Source organism: Mustela lutreola, chromosome 1 (assembly GCF_030435805.1).
Source record: "Mustela lutreola isolate mMusLut2 chromosome 1, mMusLut2.pri, whole genome shotgun sequence".
NCBI classification, from domain to species: domain Eukaryota; kingdom Metazoa; phylum Chordata; class Mammalia; order Carnivora; family Mustelidae; genus Mustela; species Mustela lutreola.
The window spans coordinates 189,305,826-189,331,673 of NC_081290.1; the positions used below are offsets into that span (position 1 = coordinate 189,305,826).

Consider the following 25,848-nt stretch of genomic DNA (forward strand, 5'->3'; position numbering starts at 1 on the left):
AAGTCCTTCCTAGCACTCTGTTATTAAGATGTCCATGGTTCCCTGTGGTATATGTTCCCCCTCAGTGCAGTGAGCAATGGACCAAACGTGTTTGATTATAGGGGGTCTCCAGGTGGTCTTGGCTGGAGACCAACTACTTTGACATCTGCTCAGGTATATACATTCATACACATTTGTCTCAGGTTGGTTTACAGGATTTCACTTGGGAGAGCTCCGTGTGAAGCTGTTTAGGGGGACACAGACACCTGGTAGGATCTGCATGTAGGGGTACATGGGTACCTGGTGGGTACCTGGTGTTGTCTGCATTGATGGGAGGATCTTAACTGACCAAGCGGAGCCTACGTGGTCTGAATAGAGGATGTACAGTGTTGTCAACAGTCAAATAGTCTATTTGTTGCCAATTAGTCTTTTTTGGTAAAGATATGTGAATGAAGTGTTGGCCTCTTCGCCAGGAGGTGGCACCTAAGAGTTCTGAGGAAATAACCATATAGGCCCCTAGGTACACGCTGTACATAAACACATTTTGTATATTCTTACAGGGTAAGTTTTCTGTGAAAGTGGCAGATATTAGTTAAGCATGTGTCTTGGCATTTTTTTCACCTGCACATTTGGGACTTTTTCTTTTGATTGACTAAAGCTGCATATACTAAAAACAAAAACAAAAACTTTTTTTTCTCATTTCATTTTCACTTTTTAAAAAAATTCAAAATAACTGCAATTTAATGGGGGCTTTCTCTATGGAAGAGTTAGTCCAAAGTGTAAGAAACAACCCAGGCTCTGTGAGCAAGTGGTGGAGTATGATGCAGATAGCACCAGCCTGGCATGTTCTAGACTATTCTAGGCTGTTCTAGACTTAGTTCTGTCTATCAGAAACAACTAGGGTGACCCTGGGCAAATGACGGAGCCCCAAAGGTCTTTAGCTTCCTCATTTGTAAAATGGGGAGAAGGATTAAGGGTGATACTTGGGAGACCAAAACTTTCTAACATGGGTTACAAGATGTAATATAAACTGGTCTGCCATGTGTGGGGGTGATGTGAACACACATACCCACATGCAGGCCCATGAATCTCTATGCCCAAACCCTCATCTAAATAGGCCCTCCTCCATACACCCCGACACATCACCCCCACACACTCTGTACAGATGCACATGTACACACACACACACGCAGCCCAACAACTCTGCCTCTCACCATCAGTCTCCTTGGTCTTGCCAAAACCTGTGATCCAGCAGGTCTCATTGAGGCTGAAGGTCTGTCCGTGCATAGGGAGGCAGGCAGGGTGGATGTGAGCTGCAACAAGACCTCAAGACATCAGAGCAAGGTCAAGGCTGGAGATCTCAGCTGGGATGGTACTAGGGAGGGACAGGGGTATCCAGGTCCTAGGACCCTCCCTCCTTGCCCCAGTATGGTTCAGAAACTTCTAGGGCCTTGAATAGACCAGGCAAGAAACTCAGGCACTTTATCTTGACCCTCCAGCCTTTGGGTTGCTGCTAGAGTTCCCGTAAACATTCTGATCTCAGTGAGTGCCCTGTGGGCAGAAGCATATGCCTTGGAAGCTCCCCTGTGCCACGCCGATACCAGGGTGGCTCTAAGGATCTCCCTTCTATGAGTGGCTTTCCCGGCTGAATCTCCTCCATGCCCATCTGTCAGAGGAGGGAGCAGCAGCAGACCAAGTCCCAGGCATTAGCACCATGGCCTCTCAGTGATGTGTCCAGCCAGGTCTGGGGAGAGCACCCACAGGTGGGTCAGCAACTGAGGGGCTTCCTCCAGCTCAACCTCCCCAAGTGGGAAGAGCACATCCCTAGAGGCATGGACCACAAAACCCCTGCTCACTTGCTCCCAGGCTCAGAAACATTTAGAAGGTGCTGCTGTGCGTCACGTCACAGCCTTTCTGAGGACTGGGATCTTTATGCTAGGGCGTGAGCCACCAAACTCCAACTTGCAAGATGAAAATACCAGCTGATAGAATGTTTGCAATGCTCTCAATGGTTTCTTATGCTCACCTAGAACAGTGCCTGACACATACAAAGTACTCAACAAACAAAGAAAGGAAGAAAGGAAGGAGTGACACAGAAAACGGGAGTGTGGGAGAGGGAATGAACGCTAGATTCTTCTCCTATAAATTGGGCTCTAAGTACTGGGGTCTAACACATTTGTCTGCTAGAGAGTAAACAAAAAAGAAATGAAGGCATGGCATCAATCATTAACCAAAAAATGCAAAACATAATTTCTTAAAATATGCCCATTTTTAAGATATAGGGTCTTTAAAAAAAATGTAACATGATTCTATCCTCCATTTTTATGGGGGGAATTAACTTTATCAGTGAATTTTCACAAGTTTTCTTCGATAGAACTGTGACTTGAAAGTGCTTGGCCCGCCAAAGGAGTTTAAGAAAATCTACCCTGATTTCTAAACCCAAAATCAGGGCACCTGGTCTAAACTGTAATTCTCAGTCTAGATGTGTGCTTCCTGCCCAGGGGCCTATGAGTCTGTAGAGGGACTGCCACAGTCTGAAAACCATACACAATGTTATAATAGCTTTCATTTGGTTTTACAGATTACCTAATTTGATTTGGAATTCCAAATAACATTAAGGGAGGTTGCGGTGGTGGGAGATCAGGATGGTTAGCGAAATGGAGTCTGGGTTTGGCAAGATTGGAAAGGCCTGTTCTGGTCCTGCAGACTGACTGCCCCTCTTAGGTGGGCATGAAGGGTAAGGCATGCACGGAAGACCGCCCCTCGCCACAAAATGGGCTGATAGGCTACAGTGGAGGAGACTGGCCCGCTGGTGGGCGTGGCTCTGGGAGGGCGTGGCCCTGGGCCAGCCCCGCCCAACCGAGCTTAGGCTGTTTCCTCCTCCTCACCCCACTCTGACGACCTAGTGTCTGACTCAGGACTGACACTGCCTCTGTAATTAATATGCCCGGAAAGACCAGTTCACAGGCTCAGAGCACGAGAAAGTCAGGACTAACCAGAGAGCCCAGAAAGCCCAGAAAGCCCAGTCCACCTTAGAGATCCTTCTCCAGAGAAGCCCCACTTGTGCCATGTCGGCTCCCCCAGCTGTCCCCACCATCGAGTCACTGGCCTCTACTGGCTGCACATCACCCATTTCATTCTATTTGAAATTTCAACTGGAGAGCGCGCAGCATAGCAGTAGACACACGGTAAGTATTTGATAAGCGCGCACATGAGTGAGTGAATTCATAGATGAAACCTTTGATCTCCCGACAACTCCCCTAGCATTTCTGTCCTGTGGCCAACCTCGTGGCAGTTCACTGTCTGCATATGTGCTCGTGCTGTGCTCCCAGCTGCAGTGATCCCAATTTGCCAGCACGAAGAGCTTTACTCCGGAGGCAGACCCGCCTGGATCCCATCCTGGAGCAGGCGACCACTTAGGACTCTGGCCGTGGGTAATTTTCCTTCCCTGAGGCTCCATGTCCTCAAGCATAAAATGAAGCTAATAATAGTACCTGCTCTACAGGATAGGTTGGGAAGAGTAAATGACGCAGCTGTAAATTGCCTGTCGCAGTGCCTGGCCCCTGTTAAGTGCTCAATAAATATGTGTGGACCGATTCAATCTATTCATATTGGTTAAGACCAGTACCCAAACCTTATCTCTGTCATCAACTTGCAATGTAAGATGTGTCATTTGGCACAACCTTATTTCCAGCCTCTGAGCCTCGGTTTCCCCAATGGTAAAGTAGAGAAGTGCTCCATTAAATGATTCCTAAGAGCCTTTGGCTTCCACCGTGCTGAGGCTCTGGGACCCCAAGAGGGCCTATGGACGTGGCAAGGCTGGGCTCCGAGGGCTGCTGGAAAAGCGGGCGTGGCTTTGACTCACCAGACAGGGTCAGGGGCTTGGAGAGCCGCATGAGGGCGATGTCGTAGTCGTCTTCCTCGTCTGTGTAGTTGCCGTTGATGATGATCTGGGAGATGGAGGCTGCTTCAGGCAGCCGGAGCAGGTTGCTGGTGCCTGCGTAGACCTTCCAGCCCTCCAGAACCTTCTCCCGGGTCCTGCAAGAGCCACAAGGGAGCATGGTCCAGCTCTTTGTCTGGCAGGGCCCCCTGGCAGTGTCTGCCATGCACAGGGAGCTACAGCCGCAGCACCAGCTTACAGGCAGGGGGATGGACGAAATGACCTCAAAAGGGAACCCTCCATCTTCGCCCAGGACTCAAAAACAAGCCCCCCCCTTTCTCTAAAAGCCGGTCCTTAACTGGCCACCCAGCACCTCATGACCCCCACTGTCTTCTCTGCATTCCACCAAGCTTCCTATAAGGTGGACAGGACAGGTCAGCAGAAATGGAGCTGTAGACAGGACAAAGTGACCTGCCAGAGACTCCCTCCCTCCTGGGGAAGCTAGTGCCCCTGGCGCCTTATCCTCAGAGCCCTTTCCTGCCCCCCAGCTCCAGGGGCCTAGACTGGCTGGTGACAGTCAGAAGCTCACAGCACCACCCTCCCCTCTACCCCTATCCCTCCATTCCTGATTCCCTGGGATAGCATTTCTGTTCCTCAGGCTCCCTCCCCGGAAGTTCCTGTTGCAGGAAGCAGTAACAAACCCAAAGCCTTTTTATTTCACCCCATTCTTTGTTCTTAGGGAAAGACTCCTAAGCCGTTTTTTCCTGCCTGCCTCACCCTCCCTCTAGGCCATCCAGGTTATTTTCTCATTCTGGGCTGCACTCAGAACAAGTAGCCCCAATGCCCAGTCCCAGGACCCAACAGTAACTGCAGATCATGGTCCTGAGACTGGGGGCCTGGGCTCACGACCAAAGCCCTCTCTGCTGAGAGACAAATCCATCTGCCATCAGCCCTCCCTGGTGCTCCCCGCCCCTCGGGCACTCACACAAAGAAGCAGTGGGCAGCGGTGAGCACCCACTGGGCGTCGATCAGCGTGCCCCCGCAAATGTGAGTGGTGCCGTAGTGCAGGCTCACTTGCCAAGGCCACTTGCTCTCTGGGGCCAGCGCCCCTCCCACGATCCTCCCCGTCATGGCCCTTAGTCCACAGTCTGGGGAGAAGCAGAAGCGAGGAACTGTGACCTCTGCTGCTCTCAGAATGGCTCCCGTGCTCCCTGGACCCAGGGCAGGCTCAGGCAGCCCCATCCTGAGGGCACGTGCCCACCCATGGACACAGCTTTGCTCACTTAATCTGATGTGGCCCAGCTGTTTCCTGCCAAAGCAGAGCTTCCATGGGGAGGGTTAGACTGCTGGGATCACTCAGCGGGGAGTTTCATCCCAGGCAAGTTCCTCTTTCCTCCTACTCATTCATTCTTTCCTTAACGATGACAAATGCTCATTAAAGTGTCTGAAGTTGGGGGACTGTGCCAAGCACCATACCATCATGATGGCAAATCCCAGGGCTGCCGTGCTGTGCAGGTGGGTCTGTGCCCATATGATTCCCCAGGGGGTTATTTAATGCTACTGGGGACCCTGTATGTACCCCCACAGGGACATTCCCAACCATGTTCTGGAGTCATCTCCCCAAAATTGTGGACAAGGAGGGCAGTCTTTGGAGTCTGTTAGGACATGTTTCCTTTTCTCTTTAAAGCGGGAGAGAATGAAGAACCGGTAGTAGTCCGAAGGGTGGGCCCTCTGTCTGTAGCCCTGTGCCCGCCCACTCAGGGGAGCACGCCCACCTGGTCATTACTGAGAACACAGCACATGTATACAGGCTGCTCAACAGCTTGGGTTTTGGGGTCAGACCCAAGGTCAGATACCAGCTCCTAACCTACCAGCAGTGAGACAAACATGCCAGTCTCTTATCAGTAAGTGGACAGTAATGGCCCTGCCTCATGAGAATGAAATGCAATTATTTATCAAGAGTCAGTAAGAGTAGAATGTACTCAGTAAATATTGGCCCTAGATCTAGTTCCACATCTGTTGATACAGGAGCTTTAAACTGATCCAGACTAGCCCTCCAGTCCTCTCCACCTCCCAGAATCCGTGAGATTTGAAGGGCTTCCCCTGTATGAACAAGGTTGCTGGGCTGAGCAGAGTCAGGAGGAGGAGAAGTGCTACTCTGAGACTGTCCCAGTGCCTTACAGGGACCTCAGCCCTGAAGCAGGCCTGCTGCTGAAGACTGTCTTCCTGTTGGGACCCCCCGGGCTGGCCATCTCCCCTAGAGGGGTCCCATGTCTCTGCTCCCTGACTCCCACCCCACACAGGCCACAGTCCAGGAAGAAGAGCATCTTCTTACGGGAACACTGGAGAGAGACATACCGCTGGGAAGGGCATTCAGACCTGTACAAAGGGACACAGAAGATGGGAAAAGGGCACTTTAGATACCTCCTCCAGAAAGCCTTCCCTGATTGAATCCCTCTAACTTCCTATTCCATTTCCTTTGCATAAGATAGAGGTTCTGATCTCCCTCCCAGAGAGACAGACCCTTCTAGTGCTTTCTCCAGAAATGGGGATGGCTCAGTGCAAATCATCCCCACTCTTGTCCCCATCCCCACCCCTCAGTTTTCTTATGGGAGATTGCACGCATTGGGTAGATCCCTGTCCTTTGAACTCATGACTTCATTATCCTGCATCTTTCCACAGCACAAGAGGTGGCCTGACTCTCCTCGGCCAGTTCCTCAATGCTCCACGGGCAATGTAGCTTGCAAAACACCTAGCACAAAGCAGGCATCCAGGCTACAGCTCATTCTCTTCTCTCCCCTCCCCTCCCTGTCCCTTTTTCTCTGGAAGCCTGGCTTCTTCTTTCCCTCCCCAAGGTAAACACCACTAGCTGGTGGAGCACCCTTCAACCTTCCCCTGAGTGGGATTGGGACAAGGGCGGGTCTGCAATGCAGAGATGACAGATGGCAGGGCCCAGGAGGGGGCCAGGGCCTCCCAGCCAGGCCTCCCTGTCCCCGGTCACATGCACCTGGCCCTCCTCCTGCTCCTGTTTCCCCACCCCCCATGACCCCAGCGATGTTTCTCCCTCCCCACCTCAAGCCCACTCCCTACAGTGGCTCCCAGTCCAAACACCCAGCAGACTGGTGGCCCCAAGGTTTATTTACGGTCTCTAACAAACAGATGAATGCTTGGGGCTCCGCTGACCTTGAGGTTCTCTCTGCACCACACTTCAATAACTTTCAAGTCAGGAGACAGGTGGCAAATGGGGACTGTTTCGGGGATGCTCAGGACATTCAGATGGACTCCTGGAGGCTAGGTCTCAAAAAGGCCAAAGGAGAGGGACTCCCTGACTCAAAGCACTCCCCCATTTTTCCCTGCTCACAGGCAGGCAGCCTGGCCCACACTACCACACCTGTAGAGGCTTTCCTGGAGGGTGGAGTTGTATTTGGAGATCGAGAAGCTGCTGGCAAGATTCCTGTGGGCCACTTCGGTCGTCCGGTAAGCACTGTAAGGAGGGGAGGGAAAGAAGAATAAGCCTGCCCCCACTCCCGGTGCCCCAGCTGACATTAGAGTTTTGCTGGCAGAGGCCAGGGGCGCCGGTAAGTCCCATCACACCCTGCCCCCACCCACACATTCCACCACTGCCCCCCCCCCCAAGCCCTGTGCACCAGCCCAGGAGATGTGGCATTAGCACCCCTGCGAACTTGTTAGAAATGCAAATTCTTGGGTCCTCTTAACCCTAGACCTACTGAATCAGGAACTCCATTTCTATGTTTTTGCAGGCTCTCTGGGGGATTCTGATACACATGCAAATTCAAGAAACACTAGCTGGGCTCTTTTCTGGCCAAGCTGTGATCCATGCACCACAGCAGCACCCCAAAGCTGCTGAGCCAGACTTTGCCTTTTTAAGATCCCCATCTTACGGCTTTGCACATGAAAATCTGAGAACCTGGTACTCACTTACTGGACCTCAGGCCACAGTGTATGTAAGAATCACCTCAGGACATTTGCTAAGCAGGTTTTAAATCTTAATCCACAGAGTCTGATTTTAACAACCCCCCCTGCCCCAGGTGATTCTGATGTGGGAGATCCATGGACAATCTGCGTGGCACTTCTGTGAATTTCTGGAACATGGTGCACCCCTGAATGAGTGCGTGCCTTTTGCACATGCTGTTCTTCTTCCTGGGGTTCCTCTGTTCCCTGCTGTCCACCAGGTGAGGTCAGGCTCCCTCTCCATTGCGTATCCATAGTGCTTACCATTACGCATAGCATTATGCTATGGCTATTGGTTTAAGCCTCTCTCCCCCACACCATACCGCAGGTTCTGGAAGGGCAGGGATCTTGTCAGGGTACCCGTGGTCTCTGGCACGCGTCAAATCTCAATTATGTGTTTGGAATAAGCGACACCATCTACTGAAGCCCAAGGGAGGTTCTGATTTGCATAAGGTCGTACAACTCGATAATTAAAGATATCCGTCTTCCAGCCACATCCCCCTGATTTCCCTCTCACAGATCGGAACTCTGAGGCTGAGGGAAGGGAGAGGACAGGCTTTCTAAGTCCTGGCCTCCCAGCCTTGGGTTTCAAGGTGCTTCTTCAACAGAGAGTCCACAGCTGAAACCCTTCCTCCCACAACCCCACACATATTGGTGAACGCCAATACTCAGACCAAGAAGGAAGATGGAGTTAGCTATGTGGCCTAGAAATAAGGGAAGAAGGCAGGACTCCATCAAGTGCTCCCTGCTCCACCCACAAGCACCTGCTTTGGTGTGAAATCTTTAGAGCCAAGAAGATTCTTAAGACTTCACCTGGCCACACCTGCTCATCTCCTCCCCGCTTCGATGAGTTTCAGCTCAAGCCACAACTGCTTGAGTGCAGAGCCTGAACCTCTGGTTCCCAGTGGGAGTGCTCAAAGCCTTACCCCCCTTGCTGGGCTGCTGTGACCATGAACTGTGACCAGGGACACAAAGCCACTTCGATGCAGAGAATATACGGGAGTGTCAGGTCCTACGACAGATCTCCACATCACGACTTTGGCCTCATGGGAACAACTTACCCCCAGACTTGGGCACCCAGGGGCACTGTGCCTTTGAATGACACAGGAGTGTCCTGAGCTAGTGCCCTCAGCCCTGGTCCTCAAGACTCTTCTCAATGAGTTGCCCACAGTGAGCCTGAGGGGCCCTTGCAGAGAACCCAGGACGACTCTGAACCTGGGACACCTGGGGGGATATTTACCTTACAAAACCCAGCTGCTGGCAGGTCTTCTCTGAGTAGGACTCATTCCAGCTGTCGCTGCAGATGGGAAGCCACTGATGGGAGGACCCGGAGTAGACTTTAAGCAGAGACTTGTCCCAGTCAAACCTCACTGCCGGGCAGGAAAAGGGCAGAGCGGGCTCTCAGCACCCGGTTCTTGAGGAATGTACTGAGTTGGGCTCTTAGATGCTCTTGTCCTGGGGCTCCTCGCTATGGCCTGGGGAACATCTGGGAGCCAGAGCCAGGAGGTAATGACCACCGGCCAGGGCTCAGGAGCCCAGGGCACTCAATAAAGGCAGAGCCAAGGTAGGGGCCGGGGCAGGGCAGAGAGCTCTCTCTGCAACAGGACCCAGGGGACCAGTGCTGGGAAAAGGGGTGAGCACTGCCAGTAGCCTTCGCCCCAAGAAGGCAGCGGCATGCCCGAACAAGAGAGTGGCAAGGGGAATAAGGCCTGTGATCTGACTGCGTGTTCAGTCAGAGAGTGGTGTGCTCACGGGCAAGCACACACAGACACACAGGGAAATGCTCCCATGGACCCCGACATTGAGCCTACGTGTCAACAACGCACTGAAAGCCCCCTGAGCATCCAAGGGCAAAGAGATCTTTGCGCTCATCACTGCTGGCTATTTACAAACCGGCCTGTGTGAAACCATAGGACTGCCAAGTCAGAGGTCACCTATGGGGGCCTAGATGGACGGGGCATATGGGCAGATCTCTGGACCCCACATCTGCCTCCAGCTGGAGTAGCTCTATTTTACCTGCTACTTGGGAGTGGGCAGATTCTGAGAACCACTAATCTTGTCCAGTTCCCTCATTTCACAACTTAGGGAAATGAAGCCCAGAGATGGTAAGTGACTTGCCTGAGTCACACAGCACTCAAAGCCAGGTTTCAGACCCGAGACTACTATCACTAGAACCTAGGTCTTCTGACTCTCTGTGCGTTGCCTCCAATTCGAGCTGATATGCAGTTTGCAGTCACCAGAGTGCACGCGCACACACACACACACACTCAGGCACACATGCACCCGTGCCCAGCAGCCTTACCGCAGCCCAGCTCATCACTCCGCAGCTTACAGTCCACAATCCCATCACAGCGCACAGCATGGATGGGGCAGCTCTCCACTGGTTCCTTGTACTTGATCCCCGTGTGGCCCCGCCAGAAATAGACTGGAAGACAACGGAGCAGACAGCCGGGTCACTGCCAACCCCAGGTGGACAAGACACTGAGCAGCCCGAGGCCCTGGGGGTTCTGAGACACCGACCTGCAATCCCTCTTGGACTCTGGGGCTCTCTTCCCCCATCTGTATGGAGAAAAAGGCTGCTCAGAAATGCTCCAGAATGCCCCAGAAAGCTCCTGCAAGCAGGGCAGCACCAGGCAGACTGGAGCAGCCATCCAGAGAGAGAGAGAAAGAGAGGGAAGGACAACGAGGGAGGGAGGGGTGGAGGTGGGTACGGCTTGGGAGCTCCCGTGCCCTACATGGGCCAGATTGGCAGCCAGAGAAAGCCCTCCTCCAGAATCCCAGAGCCCCCTCTCGGAGCCCCTCTGGCATATCCCTTCTTCTCTGTGCTCTGCAGGTCATAGCAGAGAAATTTGTCTCTGCCGTCCAGATGCACAAGTGCTCCCCATGCTGTCTGCTTGAAAGCTGTTCTTTTGGTCTCAAATCTCCTGGATTTTCCTTCTCCTTCCTCTCCCCTACACAAGGGATGTCTCCTTCAATCAGCTCCTGCCCCATTACTTGTCTTTAGAAATGTCTTTCCTCTCAAAGAGCAAATCTAGATGGCTGATTCCCAAATGTACAAGCTTTGCAAACTGTGAAAGTCAGCCTCATGACTCCCTGCATCTGGAGCACTGACCTCTTCTCAAACTAGGGATGCCATCCCTCCTGCCTGGAGACATCTTCCCTTGGGTGCCCAAGAAACCTGAGTTTTAACTCCTCACCCCACCCCTCATCCTCAGCCTGATCCCCCACTGCTCCCCCCTGCCCTACCACACGCTAGGTCACCCAGGGCGAAGGTCACCCTTGTGTGTCTGTTCCTTCCAGATCCAGACTCCAGTGCCCGCTAGGCCACATGTGGAGGGGCCCCCCTGATGGTCAGTGGACCTCAGGACATGCAGTGAAACCACACTGTGACTCCATGGTGGGGGCGCCCTGAGATGCCAACTCAGTCCTCCATGGGTCCTTCCCACCTGCTCTCCCATGACTGCCAGGGGGTCCCTAGAGCAGTGCCCTGTGGGGGAGGGGCAGGAGAAGCTGGGCAGCATGTCCTGGCTTATGGTCCACGTGGATACCATGTGGCAGGCACCGTGCTGAGGACACCCTTATGAGCATGACAATGATGCCATCACCTTGTCAGGCAGGTGGGGACACCGAGGCTGGGGAAGTTAATTAATTTGCTGCAGTCCCCCAGGTGGCAAGTAGCAGAGCCAGGAGGCTCCAGGGGGCCATGCCCTTAACCAGCAAACTATCTCCTCCTGAGCCATCCTCTTCCTGGAGCAGCCTGGCCAGCCCAGGTTTCCACATGGTCACCCACCTGGCTTCTCCCCACATCGTGCCACTTCTTCAGGAGAAACCTTACTCCCCAGCCTGGTGTTTAAAGCTCTGTACCATGTAGCTTGGCCATGCGCAGCCAAACAGCCCCCCTGGGATCCTCCAACACTCTTTCCCTCTCTGGCCAAGAGGTCCCTTCCTTCTCCCCACACCGACCTCACCCACCTGCCCCAACATTTCCTGCAGGAGCTCCTTCCACTCAGACACCCTATCCACATGCTGTCCCCTCCTCCAGCCTGTCTCCTGGACCTTTCTGAGCTGTCCCCTACCACCCTGGCCCACACAGCTGACACCTCTTCCTGAAGGTCCCATCTGGCCTTAATTATTGCCAGCCAGGTCTCTCAGGAGATTGGAATCTCTCCGAGGACAGGGTGGCTGGAGGTGTGCTCCTCTTCTGCCCCCTTCTGAGGTTCCCCACTGTGCTGGGCCCGTGTCGAACCCCAGAACACTCTATCCTATTGTCCAAAATGCCCAAGAGACTTTCCCTAATCTATCTGTATATGTTTTTTAAAAAAATAACTAGCATTTAGAGATTTTTGTGCTGGGCCCTGGGCTATTCTGTCATTTATGGCTCCAAACCCAGTGACATCTTTATGAGTGCTGACGGAGCCCGTAGTAAGTTAAGTGCACTGAAGGAACTGAATCCCATTAGAAGATGCAGAAACGGAGCTCAGAGTGGTTAGCTAACTCTCCCAAGCAAGATGCACAGGAAGGAGCAAGGATAAGGCCCAAGCCCAGTTCCCCCTAACCCAGCAGCCTAAAAGGGGCCTGGAGGCACCGTGGCCCACAGCCTTTTGCAGGAGTGTCTGTGGGGCAGGGTAGCCAGCTGCATGTGTGTTCCCCTCTCCCGTCAACTTGTAGCATGCCCCCATCGGCGGACCCCGTGCCTTCTGACCATGACCAGAGCCTGCCCCTGCTCCCTCTGTTAAACTCACGGAGAATGATGAGGGCCACCACGAGGACGATGAGGAGGAGGACACATCCGATGAGCGGCAGCCGCTTCCGGCCCTCCTGCCAGGTGAACTTGGGCAGGCTGATACCTAGGAGCGGGACAGCACCAGGGGAGGGTAAGGCTGCTGGAGAGGGGTCCAGGGCAGGGGAGGAGGGGAAGGGAGCAGGCTGGCCCAGAAGGGCCCCGTGGGGACCTCCCCACTGCAGAATATGGCCCCACTCCACCAGATACAGACAGCTTGCTTTAACGGAGCGTCTCCTATGGGCCAGCCAGGCACTGGCACGTACTCTCGTAGGGAATTCTCACAGCAATCGTGTGAACTGGGCGATATCGTGCTTATTTTATAGATGAGGAAACTGAGGCTCATGAAAGTGAAAGAACTTGCTCGAGGTTACTCGGCGAGTGAACAGCAGAGCAGGCAGTCAAATGAAGTGTGTCCCATTCTAAAGGCCACCACACCAGAGTGCCTCACCAGCCCGAGAGGGCAAGACTGGGAGAGGGGTCCCAAGCATGGGATGGTGGGGACGGTCTGAAGTCTACAACGAGGCAAGGCTGGGATGGACAGACACACTGTCTTGTTAGGGGCAGAGCCAGCCCCAAGGCCCAGCTGGCAGCTCTGATTTCCAGCCCCTGAACCAGATAAGCCAGTTAGGAAAGATGGGGCCCGAGAGGGCCTGGTCAGAATCCATTTCCTCCATTTCCTCCCATAGATGGGTCCATGGTCAATCAGGACCCTGCTCCAAGGCAGACCTGGGCCTCCCAGCAGACCTGTGGGGCAGCCTACGGAAAGAACCCCAGTCTCCAACCAGAGTCCTCATTCTCGAAATCTGAACACTGTGCAGCCTCCAAAGTTACAGCTGCTGGGTTGGTCCTGGTTCCTTCGCCCTTACCCCCCTGGCTCCAATTTTCCACTGTCTTGGGTTTACATGGAATGGCCCCTTTCTGCCCCCACCTCCCCAGACCCCCACTGCCCGCCCCTGACTACTCCCCTGCTTCCCTGCTCCTCTTGCTTTCCCTGAAGTGTCCCCCTTACCTGGGCTCTCCCCGATGGCCCTCGTGGCTGGTGCTGACCTGGCAGGAGATGCCCGGATGGGCACGGCGCCCACTGGTGTTGCTCTAACAAGATATACTCTTGTCGGAGAGGATGTCGTGGAGGCTGACCTGGCAGACGACGACCTGGAAGGGGACGCCCGGGCCGGGGGCGTGCCAGCTGGAGACACCCGGGCTGGGGACGTGCCGGCTGGAGATGCCCAGGCTGGGGACGTACCGGCTGGAGATGCCCGGGCTGGAGATGCCCGGGCTGGAGATGTCCTTGCCGGGGAAGCATTCTGAAAGCAGAGTGAAGGGCATCCCTCAGGCTGCTCCCCTGAGAAAGCACCCAGCTGTCAGCCCCTCTGAGCCAAGAGATACTAGCCCTGGGGCAAGCAGCTAGGTGGGGAACAAACTCCGCCCCCCAAGCATGTGAGAAGAGAGTGTCCTGGGGTGCAGCACCAGTTTGAAGAGCCTGCACCTCCCCAGCTCCCCATGGTCTCTCCCTATCACGGGGACCTGAGGAGGTGGGCAGAGGCAATGGGCCATCTGCCTGGGGCTTGAGGGGCCCTTGCTTTGGCTACATGTGTCTAAGGACCCACCCTCTGAGGGTGGCTCAAGGAGATATGATCCCCGGAGGCAGAAGTGATGGCCCTTTCACTCACACTCCCCTCACACCACAGCCCTTTCCACTTCTGTGCACCAGACTTCTAAAACCCCATTCTTACTATGAGCTGTCGTTCAAGGGTGACTAGCTCCGCTTAAGAAGAGCCCTGACCTGCCTTGCAGCCCACCATTCTCAATAACAACCAAATTTGTCTCGCTCACTGGTGCACCTGCGCTCACGCATGTGCATTTGCTCACCAGTGCACCGGGGTAACTGGAGAGGCAAAATCAGAAGAAGGTACGGGTGGGGTACCCGACTCGGCTGCGGGAGGAGTGGTCCGCTCACCTCGATTCAGCACTCCCGTGGGTGCTTAGAGAGGACTTCACATGCTCCAAGAGCTTTATATGTATTCACCCACTTAGTCCTCAGGACAGAATCGCTCCCATTTTGCACACGGGAGACAGAAGCAGAGAGACTAAGCAATGTAATCAAGCCGTCAGAGCTGGAGAGGGGCAGGGCCAGAGCTTGAGTCCAGAAAGCCGGGCTTAGGGACCAGCTCAACCACGAGGCTTTGCTGCCTCTCTGAGGAGGAACACGGTTGATAACGCAGCAGCTGGCCTTACTAGGCAATCTGTGAATGCTGGTAAGTTCCTTCCTGGCAAGTGGAGCTTTTGGGGTGGTTTACATCTAAGAGAGAGCCAGTGGGCAGTCAGGGCAGGCGGGAAGTCTGGTGGGGCTTCCCAGTCCCTGTCACTGCCTTCTGACCCCTTATACCATCTCTACCTCTTCAGGCCCCTCCAGAAGTCCCAGAGGCAGCAAGGGGGATCTGGGAATGTGCTGGCCCCAGGGCCACATCTGACCCTCGTCATCATTTCCACTGAGCGCTGAGGAGGACAGTCTGGGAGGGGGAGCAGCAGGGATGGTGAGGGCGGCTCACCTGTGCGGGGGACCCCATGCTGGGGGCACAGTCGGCAGGGCTGTGGGGAGGACACAGGCTCTGGACCCCTAGCATTTGTTTCCATTCTTCCCCTGCCCCTGTGCTAACACTGGACATTATTAGTAAGCAAAGCAGGTAAGAAAAAGTCCTCCTCATTTGAACATCAGCCCAAGTCAACACTATCTTCCCTGCCAGGCAAGGGTTTCTTGTTTGGTTTTGTTTTAATTGTTTTAAACTCTCTTTTCTAAGAGTCAGAGGTAATAGTTTGGTCACTTCCTCGCTGTTCTGGAGGCTGCAAGATAAATTCAAGAAGGAATCTCGAGTCCCTAACCATGCTCAGCTTACCACCAGCTGGGACCAGGAGCCATGATCCCAGGTTGTTGCTGGGTTTCTTGATGGATGTGAGTAAATACACGTGGGTCCAGGTGTCCCAGCCAGCTGAGCAGGGACACACACGTGTGTGTGTGTGTGTGTGTGTGTGTGTGTGTGTGTGTGATTAGGGACCTTAAAGGCAGCTGCCACTGCTGCTGACCCAGCTGAACCAGAGCTCAGATTCCCCCTTTCACCCCCGACCTCTAGAGACCAGATTCCCATAAAGTGAAGACAGGCGAGCCCCTAGATGCTCCCCGGGGACCAGGACTGGGGCTGGGGGCAGGGAGAGGTGGTGAGGATGTGTGGAAATATAGCACCCATCAGCTGCTAGCATTGGCTTCGGAGTCAGGCAGACCTGGGATTGCATCCTGTACCCAGCAGTGTGATCTTCGGCAAGACACTTAACCTTTTTTCTTTTTCTTAATCTATAGAATGGGACTAATGACCCTGAGGACTTGATGAGATAAAATGGGAAATGCCTTGCCTATGTGTGGCACACAGCAGCTGGGCAGGAAATGATCGTCTCCCTCTGTCTTTGCCTTGGCCCATGCAACACCCCCCTGCCGGAGATTTAACAGCCCTGGGGCATGACCAGAGGGTTGAAAGGTGGTGGGAGCTCATCTTAGGGGGAAAAGTGGGTGCTGGACAAAGGCCAGACTAAGGTCCTTCAACGAGAGAGAAAAAAACCCAGGCTGTGTAGACTCTGTGCTTCTGGCCAATGATGGCCCAAGACTTGTCCCCTGCCCGGGACCCTGGCACTGGGCACCTCAAATGGCCTGCCCGCCTTCCCTCCCTGCTGTGCTCACACCAAAAGCCTTCCCCACCCGGGAGGCACACACCCACTACAGGATACCTTCAAATAATAATTCACATACCAGTTCACAAGGTACGGCACTTGAGAACTTACAGTAAACTTCACGTCTGTGGTTTCATGAGGTCCTCACTCCAAACATGAGAGTTTGGTGTATTTATTTATTTATTTAAAGATTCTATTTATTTATTTATTTGAGAGAGAGAATGAAGGTGGGGAGGGTCAGGGGGAGAAGCCGACTCCCCCCTGAGCAGGAAGCCCAGTGCCAGACTCGATCCTAGACTCCAGAATCATGACCTGAGCCGAAGGCAGTCACTTAGCCAGCTGAGCCACCCAGGCACCCAAGTTTGGTGTTTTTAGAAGGCTGTTTTACAGGGGCGCCTGGGTGGCTCAGTGGGTTGGGCCGCTGCCTTCGGCTCGGGTCATGATCTCGGGGTCCTGGGATCGAGTCCCGCATCGGGCTCTCTGCTCGGCAGGGAGCCTGCTTCCTCCTCTCTCTCTCTCTCTCTGCCTGCCTCTCTGCCTACTTGTGATCTCTGTCGAATAAATAAATAAAATCTTTAAAAAAAAAAAAAAAAAAAAAAAAAGAAGGCTGTTTTACAGATGAGGAAACCAAGTCTCAGGGCTCAGATTGCCCAGAATCCCACAGTCGGGATGCTGCCCCAAGCCTGTGTGTGTCTGAGTCCCCTGCCCTCTGAGGTCGGCAGCAAGAGCCCCTGGCATGGTCTTCTCCAGGCACCTGTACACCGGTGCTCGTTCTGCATTTGTGACACAGCCTGAGAACTGGGACCTGGGGCCTGGCGGGTTGGGAGTACCCTAGGGAGCCTGGCGGTGGGGACAATTGTTCTACAGTGATCTCGGTCTTATGGAACTTTCTCATGAGCTTTACCGGTGGGTCCTGGGGCCTGCCAGGACGTGGTGGAGCCTGGGGACAGGAGAGGCAGCATGCCAGGCTCACACTCTCTTCAGCAGGAGACTCTGGGCCAGAGACTCCGCCTATTTATGCCTCCGTTTCCTTATCTGTAAGGTGAACCAATCGCCCTGCTTCCTAGCAGCATAGTAAAAGATGCTATATGTACAGGAAAGGTTTGGTGACCATGAGCTGTGACAGTGGGTATTGAAGTAGAAAAATCTGTGTTCAAATACAACTGCATCCACTTCTGAATGCACTGCCCTGGGCAAGTAAGACAGACTTTAGTCTGTCCCCATTCATGTAAGATGGACTGACCTTGCCTCCTTTCCCCGTAACTGCAGAATAAACACAGAAGAGCTTGGTCTATGAATGTGTGTCGCACCATAGCAAAGGTGGTAGCCCATTAGGCACTTAGCTTGATCCTGTTTCAAATTCATCACAGCCCTCTATGGCTGGTACCATCAGTCCCATTTTATAGATTTTGAAAATGAAGTCCTGGGAGGTTAAGAACATGCCAAACTCACCACTTGGGGCTGAGTCACAGGGCTTGGATCCTGATCAGGCCTCCTAGGAGCAAGTAGAGTCTGGGCCCACAGTATCACGAGAGTCCCCAGTAACCTTCTTCACTTCCTTGAGGCTGACAGCATGCAAAGAGCTTCCATACCCATTATTTCCTGTGGTTCTCCCATGGCCGCGCTATCAAGGTTGGAAGGAACTATGACCCCCAACCTGTCCTTGAGAAAACCAGGGTGCGGAGGACTAAACAGCATGCCCAGAGCCCCTGAACTGATTGGCAGGCTTGTAGGGACTTAACATAACCTTCTGATTCACATTCAAGAGCTCAGGCTGTCCCCACCAGAGCAGGCTCCATGGCCCTGGTCCTGGTACTGCTTCACTGTGGCAGGAACAAAGGGGCCCACAGCAGGCAGAGGCCCCAAGGGAGATGGTGTAAAGGCTAGGGGAAGGTAGGAACAGTGAGAGGGAGTTAGACCAGAGGGGTAACTGGTGAAGGACAGGCAAGGTGGGAAGCTCGGGGCAGCCAGAAAGACAGAGGGGAGGCCTCCAGACCTTGCGCAGCCCTCTCCCTGATGCTGGTTCCACCTGTACATAGTTCCCAACGTGCCCACCCATGGCCTTGGACTATAGGAAGCAAGGAGGAGGGTGTCTGGGGAGGTGAGCTGGGGTCCGGGCAGGAGGAGCCCCTGGGTCCCTCTTCTGAGTCTAGAGGGAACTGGGGCAATGTAAAGTGGGACTCATCTTGGGCATGAAGGGGTTAAGTCTCCAGACAGACTCTGAAGGTGTTGCTTCCAAGGCTCCACCCATGTCAAGTCTTCCCAGGGCAGGGGAGGGGGCTGTGAATGCACAGGGGAGGCCAGGCATTGGGGTAAACAAGAAAGAGCTGGAGGCTGTACAGGGCCTGGTCTTCATAGAGCAAGCACTCTTGTGTCACAGCCAAGATTTGGGCCCCAAAGGCCAGGGCAAGAGAAGAGGCCCGACTGCAAGGCTAGGGGAAACATGAACCCCAGCAGGATGGTCGGGCAGCCCCAAGACCAGAGGAAAGCAGCCTCTACAGCGAGGCCATCTGCCTCAGTCCCCTGACTCTGAACCTCAACCCAGACCATCCCAGGATGCTGGGAAGACCCCCCTTTTCAGGGAGCACTAGAAAAGACTCCACAGCCACCCCTTCCCCATTCATAGCCTGCCACCCCCACCTGCTGGAAGTTCTTCCTGGTGTCTAACCTATTAGAGCAGTAGCTCATTTCCCTTCCTCAATCCTTGGAGAGCAACTGCTGCGATTCCAGCCTCCCTTGTGGAGGCCTGGCCTCACCCTCAGAGCAGATCCCTTGAGTACGTAGGGAAGAGGGTAGGAGGAGACTTCTTGCCCAGAACCCCAAGATGCAACCCCAAACCAGAATTAGCCCAACTCCTGGCCTTTGCCAGTGAACAGAAGACCTGACAATGGAACTCAGATGACCAAGTCCAGGATCCCCATGACCCGCCTGCTGGCAAGAAGCCCCTCAGCCCATCTGGGGAGAGTGGACAGGACAAAGCCAGGCGGGAGGGTGACCATTTCCCTGGCCAAGCACTGCCAATCATTCTTTCCTGGCCCTGCCTCTCCTCCGCGCCAGCCCCTAGGGTGGGCTCCGGGGTTCCCCGTAGGGTAATACATTCGTAGCCCTCACGGCATCACAGACCAGCCTATACACCAGGCAGTCATGATCCCCACCTGCCTGTGCCTTTGCATTCTGCAGGGGCCTCTACTCGCAACAGGTCCCCAGAGGTACTCTGGGGCAGCAAGCAGCCTGGCTGGAAGACGGGCCACACAGGGATCTGCAGGGAGGCCGTGAGCAATGGGCCAGGCAGAAAGCTGGGCAGAGCAGTCCCCGGCTCTGGGGCGCTCTCCAAGCACTTTCCTGAAGAGGATTCGATCAGAATTATTATTCCCATTTTACAGTCAAGGAAGTAGAGGCCTAAAACATTTGCATGCTTTCCTCAGAGTCACTTTGGTACATCTTACATCGCAGAATAAAGACTAAAACCCAAGGGCCCTTCTACCAAGACCATGGTCCTCTCTCCCAGGGCTGCCAGGCTGAATGGGACATGTCTATGGTTTCCTGTGGTGGAGGCTGTCCTGTGGTCCCTTACCTGGTGGGGGTGGTACTGAGTGAGCAAGGAGCCCACTGGTCCTGCCCTTGGCCTCTCTGCACCTCCTACAGCCCAGCCAGCTGTGCCAAGAGGAGAGGGTTCAGTGATCCTCTGCCATGCTGAGCCATGCGGTGGCCACCTCCGAGATTGCTCGGTTTCGTGGCCACTGCCAAGGATTGAGCTCCAGGCTTTGCTTAGAGGCTGTTCTCCAACCATAGGAAGTAGTCTGAACTCCGGGATACAAGCCTCATGGGCTCCGTGGCAGGCAGGTAGAAGAACCTGGCTAAAGACTCCTGTGGGAATGTCCGGTGGGTGGCAACAGCCATAACACGACTTCGGGACTCAAGAGCAGGTCCACTAGGGCCCGTTTAAGTCCAGCCAAAGCTGGCAGGGCCTCCCTCCTCTGCCCTGGGCCATCCCTTCATGCAGGCTACTCCCCGGGCAGGCTGGGCAGATCACAAGCCGTCAGAGCTAAGAGCTTGAAAACCCTCTAGTTCTGGTTTCTTTATCCTACTGATAAGGTGATTAAGGCCCAGAAAGGCAATGCGACTGGTCTAAGGGCACACAGCCAGTTGGGAGCAGAACTAGTTGGGGCACACAGGGGCACACAGCTAGTTGGGGGCAATGTCATCTTCTGGCTCCTGTCTTTGGGCTCCTGTCCATCACTGTGCTCTCCCAGTGCCCCTTACCAGGCTCCTGTGGGGAAGGACTCCTGACCAGACTGGGGCCCCTGTGGCAGCTTCTCTCTCTAAAAGACCCTGAGTATCAGGGATGTTCGGAGTGGGGGACATAGGCAGGATCCCAGCCTGACCCCCCAGCATTCTGGACTAGGCAGGAAGAGATGCCCCCAATCCCCACTGGAAGCACTAGAGGGGTACCAAGAAAAATCAGGAGCTACCTTTGGCAGAATCTAAATGGCTATTGTGCTGCTGGGATGCTGGGGAGCCCCTGGGCCATAGCAGGGGAGGCCTGAACCCATTCGACTATGGACTGGCCTGGACTGAACTGGTCGGAACTGGGATGGAGTGGATCATGCTTCTTTCCTGTCCTTACTGCTCAACCCAGGCTTCCCTGTACCTCCAGGTATGCCAGGCTCCCTCCTACTCCCTCCTTCCTGAACCCAGGTAAATTCCATAAATGTAGGCTCCCCTCAGAGCACAGGCAGACTCCCCAACACTTCCTTCCACCCTCCTTCCAAATTGGGGAGCCCCCTGGAATCAAACTGGGCCCCAGAGGCCTCTCTTGCAGGCTTGGGATGCATGGAGGAGTCTGGCTTCTGCTCCTCACCGTGCATGACCTTAAGGACATTTGCATCCCTCTCTGGACCTTGGCTCCCTGATCCATAAAAGGAAGGGAGCAGACAATCGGCTATTTTCAAGCAGGGTTCCCGGAGCATGAGAGGTTCCTTGGAAATGCCTCTGGGACCAGGACCATTGGAGCAGGGAAAGGGTCTGGAGTCCTTCACCCCACTTCAAACAGAGAAGACCCACTTGGCAGTTGTGTACAATGGGCTCCACACACGGTTTCATTTGAACAAAAGAGGCTGCTTACAAAGAACTTGGAAATTACTGGCCTGGGCGAGCACTGATGTTCCTTCTGGTTTACGATGCCTCATGAAAAAGCCTCGGGGAATCCCTGGTAGTCCAGCGTCAAAACACCTCCTTGTCCATTCATTCGCGTATTCATTCATTCATTTGTTCATTCGTTCATTCATCAAAGAGTTTAAAGAACGTCAAGGATCTACTGCTGCCAAGCAAATAATCTTTGATCAGCCAGGGTCTTGTTGCCTCAATTTCCCCCCATGTGCCTTCTAGGCCCACGCTGGGGCGGTGACACAGTTCAGGGCTGGTACCTCATGGAAGTGCCCTAGACAGTCCTATCAGAGGAGCCACCCTCCCCGTGGTCCTGCTAGGGTCCTGCCAAAGCCCCGGGGCCCCCGGGGCCGGCTTCCCTCACACCTCCCCCCAGCACCCTGGCTGCCTGGCTGGGCACCATCCACCCTGCTGTTGCTGTACCAAGAGGAAGCTGTTCTGCCAAAACAAGACACTTAAGCTAAGTGGCTACTGTTACATCAGCCGGCCTTCCCGCCCAGCACCCCAGCCTGGAGCCCCATACACACACTCCCACACATTCTTGTTCATATTTGCCAAGTCACAGGGACAATTCGGGGGAGGCAGGGCAGGATGGACCAGGTGGAAGGTTGCCCAGCACCAATGACAACAGGGAACAGAGAGGTCTCAGGTGAGGGCAGCACGTCTGTAGGCCTGAAGGGCCGGTGCCAAGGGTCCTGGAAGAGCCTGCGCTGTGGGGCGGACAGCACGGTGACCTGAGCCTGGTGATCCGCCCTCCTGGGAACCTACCCACCCCCATCAAGGGAGGGTACTTCACCCACCCAGCCCTGGGACCACCTGCCCTTCTCAAGTCCACAACACCTGTGGTCTTGGACTGACTGAGAACCTGCTCTATTATAAGAAGACCCGGTCAACAATGGATTGCAGCTTTAGCAGTGGGTTTGTTCAGTCTCTCTTAAATAAACATGGCACTTCTATGAGCATTAAGAATGTGATACCTTTGGAAAAAAAATACAAAACACACACTATTGCTCAAGAGCAATGCACATACGTAGTGGAATGCACCTGCAATCCCATTCCATACAAGTCCACGGACTGTCGGCGGCGGAAAGCAGTTTGACCAACCCCCTCATCTTTGGTAGGTGGAGAAACTGAGGCATGGAGGCATGCCCACATTGTAGAGGAGTCAGGCTTAGACCCCAGGTGATGATGATGGAGGAGGAGGAGGAAAATCTGAAAACTCTGTGAGTATCCCTCTCTCTGCTGGATGCTATTTTAAAAGGGTCTTAATTATCATATGATCTCTCTGATATGAGGAACTTGAGAGGGGTAGGTGTGCAGGGCTAGGGAGGAAAAAATGAAACAAGATGGGACTGGGGAGGGAAATCAACCATAAGAGACTCTTAATCTCAGGAAACAAACTGAGGGTTGCTGGGGGGTCGAGGGGAAGGGACAGGGTGGCTGGCTTATGGACAGTGGGGAGGGTATGTGCTATGGTGAGCACTGTGAGTTGTGTAAGCCTGATGATTCGCAGACCTGTATCCCTGGGGCAAATAATACATTATATGTTAATAAAAAACAATAAATAAATAATTAAATAAACAAACAAATAAATAAAATTTAAAAAATAAAAATAAAGCAAAGTAAAAAGGGTCTTGTATGTGAAAGTCACTATTCTAAGACTCCTTGAAGGAGACACTATCTTTATTCCATTTTACAGATGAAGAAACTGAGGTACAAAGAGGTTGATTTGCCCAAAGTCACGGCTGACCTGGAATCGGTCAGTGTTCTGTCCACATCATGCAGCTTCTCTTTTGAAGACCGAGAAGCTGAGAGCTTTCTGCATCTCCTGTCCCAGGTCCCACCTGAACACCCAACTAGCTTCAACAGGCTTATGTCCCTTTGCTACCATCTTGCTTGCTGCTTTACGGACTGAAGGAGTAAAACCGCAGTGCGCATCTCTCTGCCATGAAACCCTCGGAGAGAAGGCACAGCCACAAACTACCAGTTTCTCCGAGTCTGCTCCTCTTCAGTCTAAAGACCCTGAAGAAATCTGCTGCTAATAAGATTAAGAGCCCCAGGCAGCTCTCCCTGCCCCCATCCTAGGCTCACTATCTTGGAGGGCCCACCTTAAACAAGGGAGTGAATTTAAGAACCTTAAATAAGGTGGTTTAAAGTGCTGGTTCAGGGGCACCTTGGTGGCTCAGTGGGTTAAAGCCTCTACCTCAGCTCTGGTCATGATCCTGGGGTCCTGGGATCGAGCCCCACATCGGGCTTTCTGCTCAATGGTGAGCCTGCTTCTCCCTCTCTCTCTGCCTGCCTTTGCCTACTTGTGATCTCTGTCAAATAAATAAATAAAATCTTAAAAAAAAAAAAAAAAAAAGTGGTGGTTCAGTTCTTTCACTCCAAAGTAAGTTAGGACAGCCTCCCAGAACAAAAGAACATGGCACCTAACACACCATTTAACACTTCTTCCATCAGAAATGAAAAGTCTTCTCTCCACTCTCTGCCCCTCCAGTGACCTTCCATGTTGGTCCCGAACTTTGGAAAGACAAGCATCCTAGGCATATGGCACCTACAGCACCCTGCCCAGGTCTGGCCCTACCATCCTTCAGAAAAATGAGCCCTTCTCATCCTTTGTGTTTAGAGATCATCAAGGTTAGGCTCCCAGAAAGTCACCAACAAACATGCCTGATGGCTGTGATTGTGGGTTCACCTTCCCCACACCTCAGACAAAACTCTATTCTGCCCTATGCACTGCCCTTACTGCTCACCAGATTCTCCAATGAGCCCAGGGGCCTAGGACCAAATGACCCTGGGGAGGAGGAGACAGGAACTGAGGAGGACAGTGCAGAGGTCAGGGGGTAAGTCTGGGAAAGAAAAGTCAAGAAGGGGTTGGAAGAATGGCAGGAAAGATGATGTAAAATTGGCAGAAATGTATCTGGGGTTCAGAATGGACCATAAGCCTCCTATAAGAAAGAACCCAGAGCTGCCCCATCCTTCCCAGATTTTCTGATTCTACTACTTTAGTAAAGAATAAAAGAAGGAAGAGAGAAGTAGAAAGCAAGACGTAAGGATAAGTTAGAGTTTAAGAAGACTGTCCCTCCAGAAAAGAAAGCTGAGGCACAGTTGAACAAAATCTCTGGAAGCCTTCACATGTATAATTGGCTTTTCAACGCAGGGCACTCTAGCTGCTCTCTGCCACCATCAAGAACAGAAGAGGAAAGGAACCTGAGTTGTGGCAGAAGGAACTATGGTTAGACTTAAGGAAGCATTTTGAAGCATGAATATTATAAAGCCTGAAAATAAGTGACCAAAGGAGATTGAAAAATCCCCTTAAAGATCTTAAATACATGTAGAAATTCAAATTTTCTAAGATGGTCTATGAGTCTAAGGAGGGGGTTAGCCAAGAGGACCTTGAAGGCCAGGTAGAATGGGAAGTTCTGGTGATTTCTCAAGCCAGCAAAAGGGATGATCTAACAGGTGAGAGACCAAGAGCCCAAAATTCAGGCACAGCCCTGTGGTACCTCCTGATCAGACCCCGAATCCCATCAGCTGCTCCCAGGGGCCCCTCCTAGAAACCAGGAAAAAAGGAGGCAAGCAATCTCAATCCCTTCAAGGAACTTCAATGTGAAAAGGTACATTCGGTTTCCCCCAAAACCTTAGGCACCGAGGTGGCAGCGCCCCACCCATCTCTCAGCCCTATCCCTGCTTCCCCAGCCCTGGGAAGTTCTGGCCCAAGGCCCATGGCCACTCACCCGGCTGCCGTCCCTTTCCATGGTCTCCTGAGGGCTGAAGCTTCCAGGCTCAGCTGATGTCCACGGGAAGAGCCATGTTGGCCCCTGTCTTCCCCAGCATGTGGGGAAAAAGGGGCTGGAAGGCTGAGGGCCAGCCCCCACCAGATGGGGCGGGGAAGCGGGTTGGGACGTGTGAGGTAATCTCAAGTATAAACAACACCTCAGAACTAGCCAGACCTGTCCCTCTCCCCTCCATCTCAGTTACTCAGCGAATACCAAATACCAAATACCGGGAGTGTGAAGCTACCTTTACTCCTGAAACTGCCCCCACAGAATCAGCTATGAGGAAACCAGGGGTTCCGGAATGCTGCTTTCGGAGGGGCATTCTGAGAGGAAAAATGGAGGCCCTGTGTGGACAGACTTAGGCCGGTCAACCTGAGCACCTAAAACAGATGTTCCCGGGGCCCTCTGAGGCAGGACCCTGTTCCCAAATGGAACATCCAAGGCCAGGGACCAGAGCCCCACCCAGGGCAGGACGGTGTCAACCTTCATCTCCAAGGACCACATGTCCAAATCCCAAATCAAGGCACATGGCAAAATTTTCATTTTCTGAACTCTATTCTATGAAAACTCTT

At 53.4% G+C, this 25,848-nt stretch overlaps 1 protein-coding gene across 5 annotated transcripts in view; it reads right to left on the reverse strand.

Moving 5' to 3' along the window:
• TMPRSS13 (transmembrane serine protease 13) overlaps nt 1–25,389 on the reverse strand; it is a 29,016-nt gene extending 3,627 nt beyond the window's left edge. Inside the window, exons 1-12 of one of the 5 annotated variants that reach the window (XM_059181966.1) lie at nt 25,235–25,363; nt 21,457–21,651; nt 13,624–13,956; nt 12,574–12,678; nt 10,352–10,390; nt 10,134–10,256; nt 9,072–9,201; nt 7,251–7,343; nt 6,195–6,238; nt 4,845–5,007; nt 3,845–4,017; nt 1,194–1,292 (exon numbers count right to left, since the gene is read on the reverse strand). In XM_059181966.1, coding sequence (XP_059037949.1) covers nt 1,194–1,292; nt 3,845–4,017; nt 4,845–5,007; nt 6,195–6,238; nt 7,251–7,343; nt 9,072–9,201; nt 10,134–10,256; nt 10,352–10,390; nt 12,574–12,678; nt 13,624–13,956; nt 21,457–21,595 — 1,441 coding nt within the window. In that variant the 5' untranslated portion in view covers nt 21,596–21,651; nt 25,235–25,363. Of the gene's footprint in view, nt 1–1,193; nt 1,293–3,844; nt 4,018–4,844; nt 5,008–6,194; nt 6,239–7,250; nt 7,344–9,071; nt 9,202–10,133; nt 10,257–10,351; nt 10,391–12,573; nt 12,679–13,623; nt 13,957–21,456; nt 21,652–25,234 lie in introns of all 5 variants that reach the window. The other 4 variants (XM_059181985.1, XM_059181959.1, XM_059181989.1 and 1 more) reach the window with 4 other exon arrangements.
• Nucleotides 25,390–25,848: the final 459 nt, after the last annotated feature.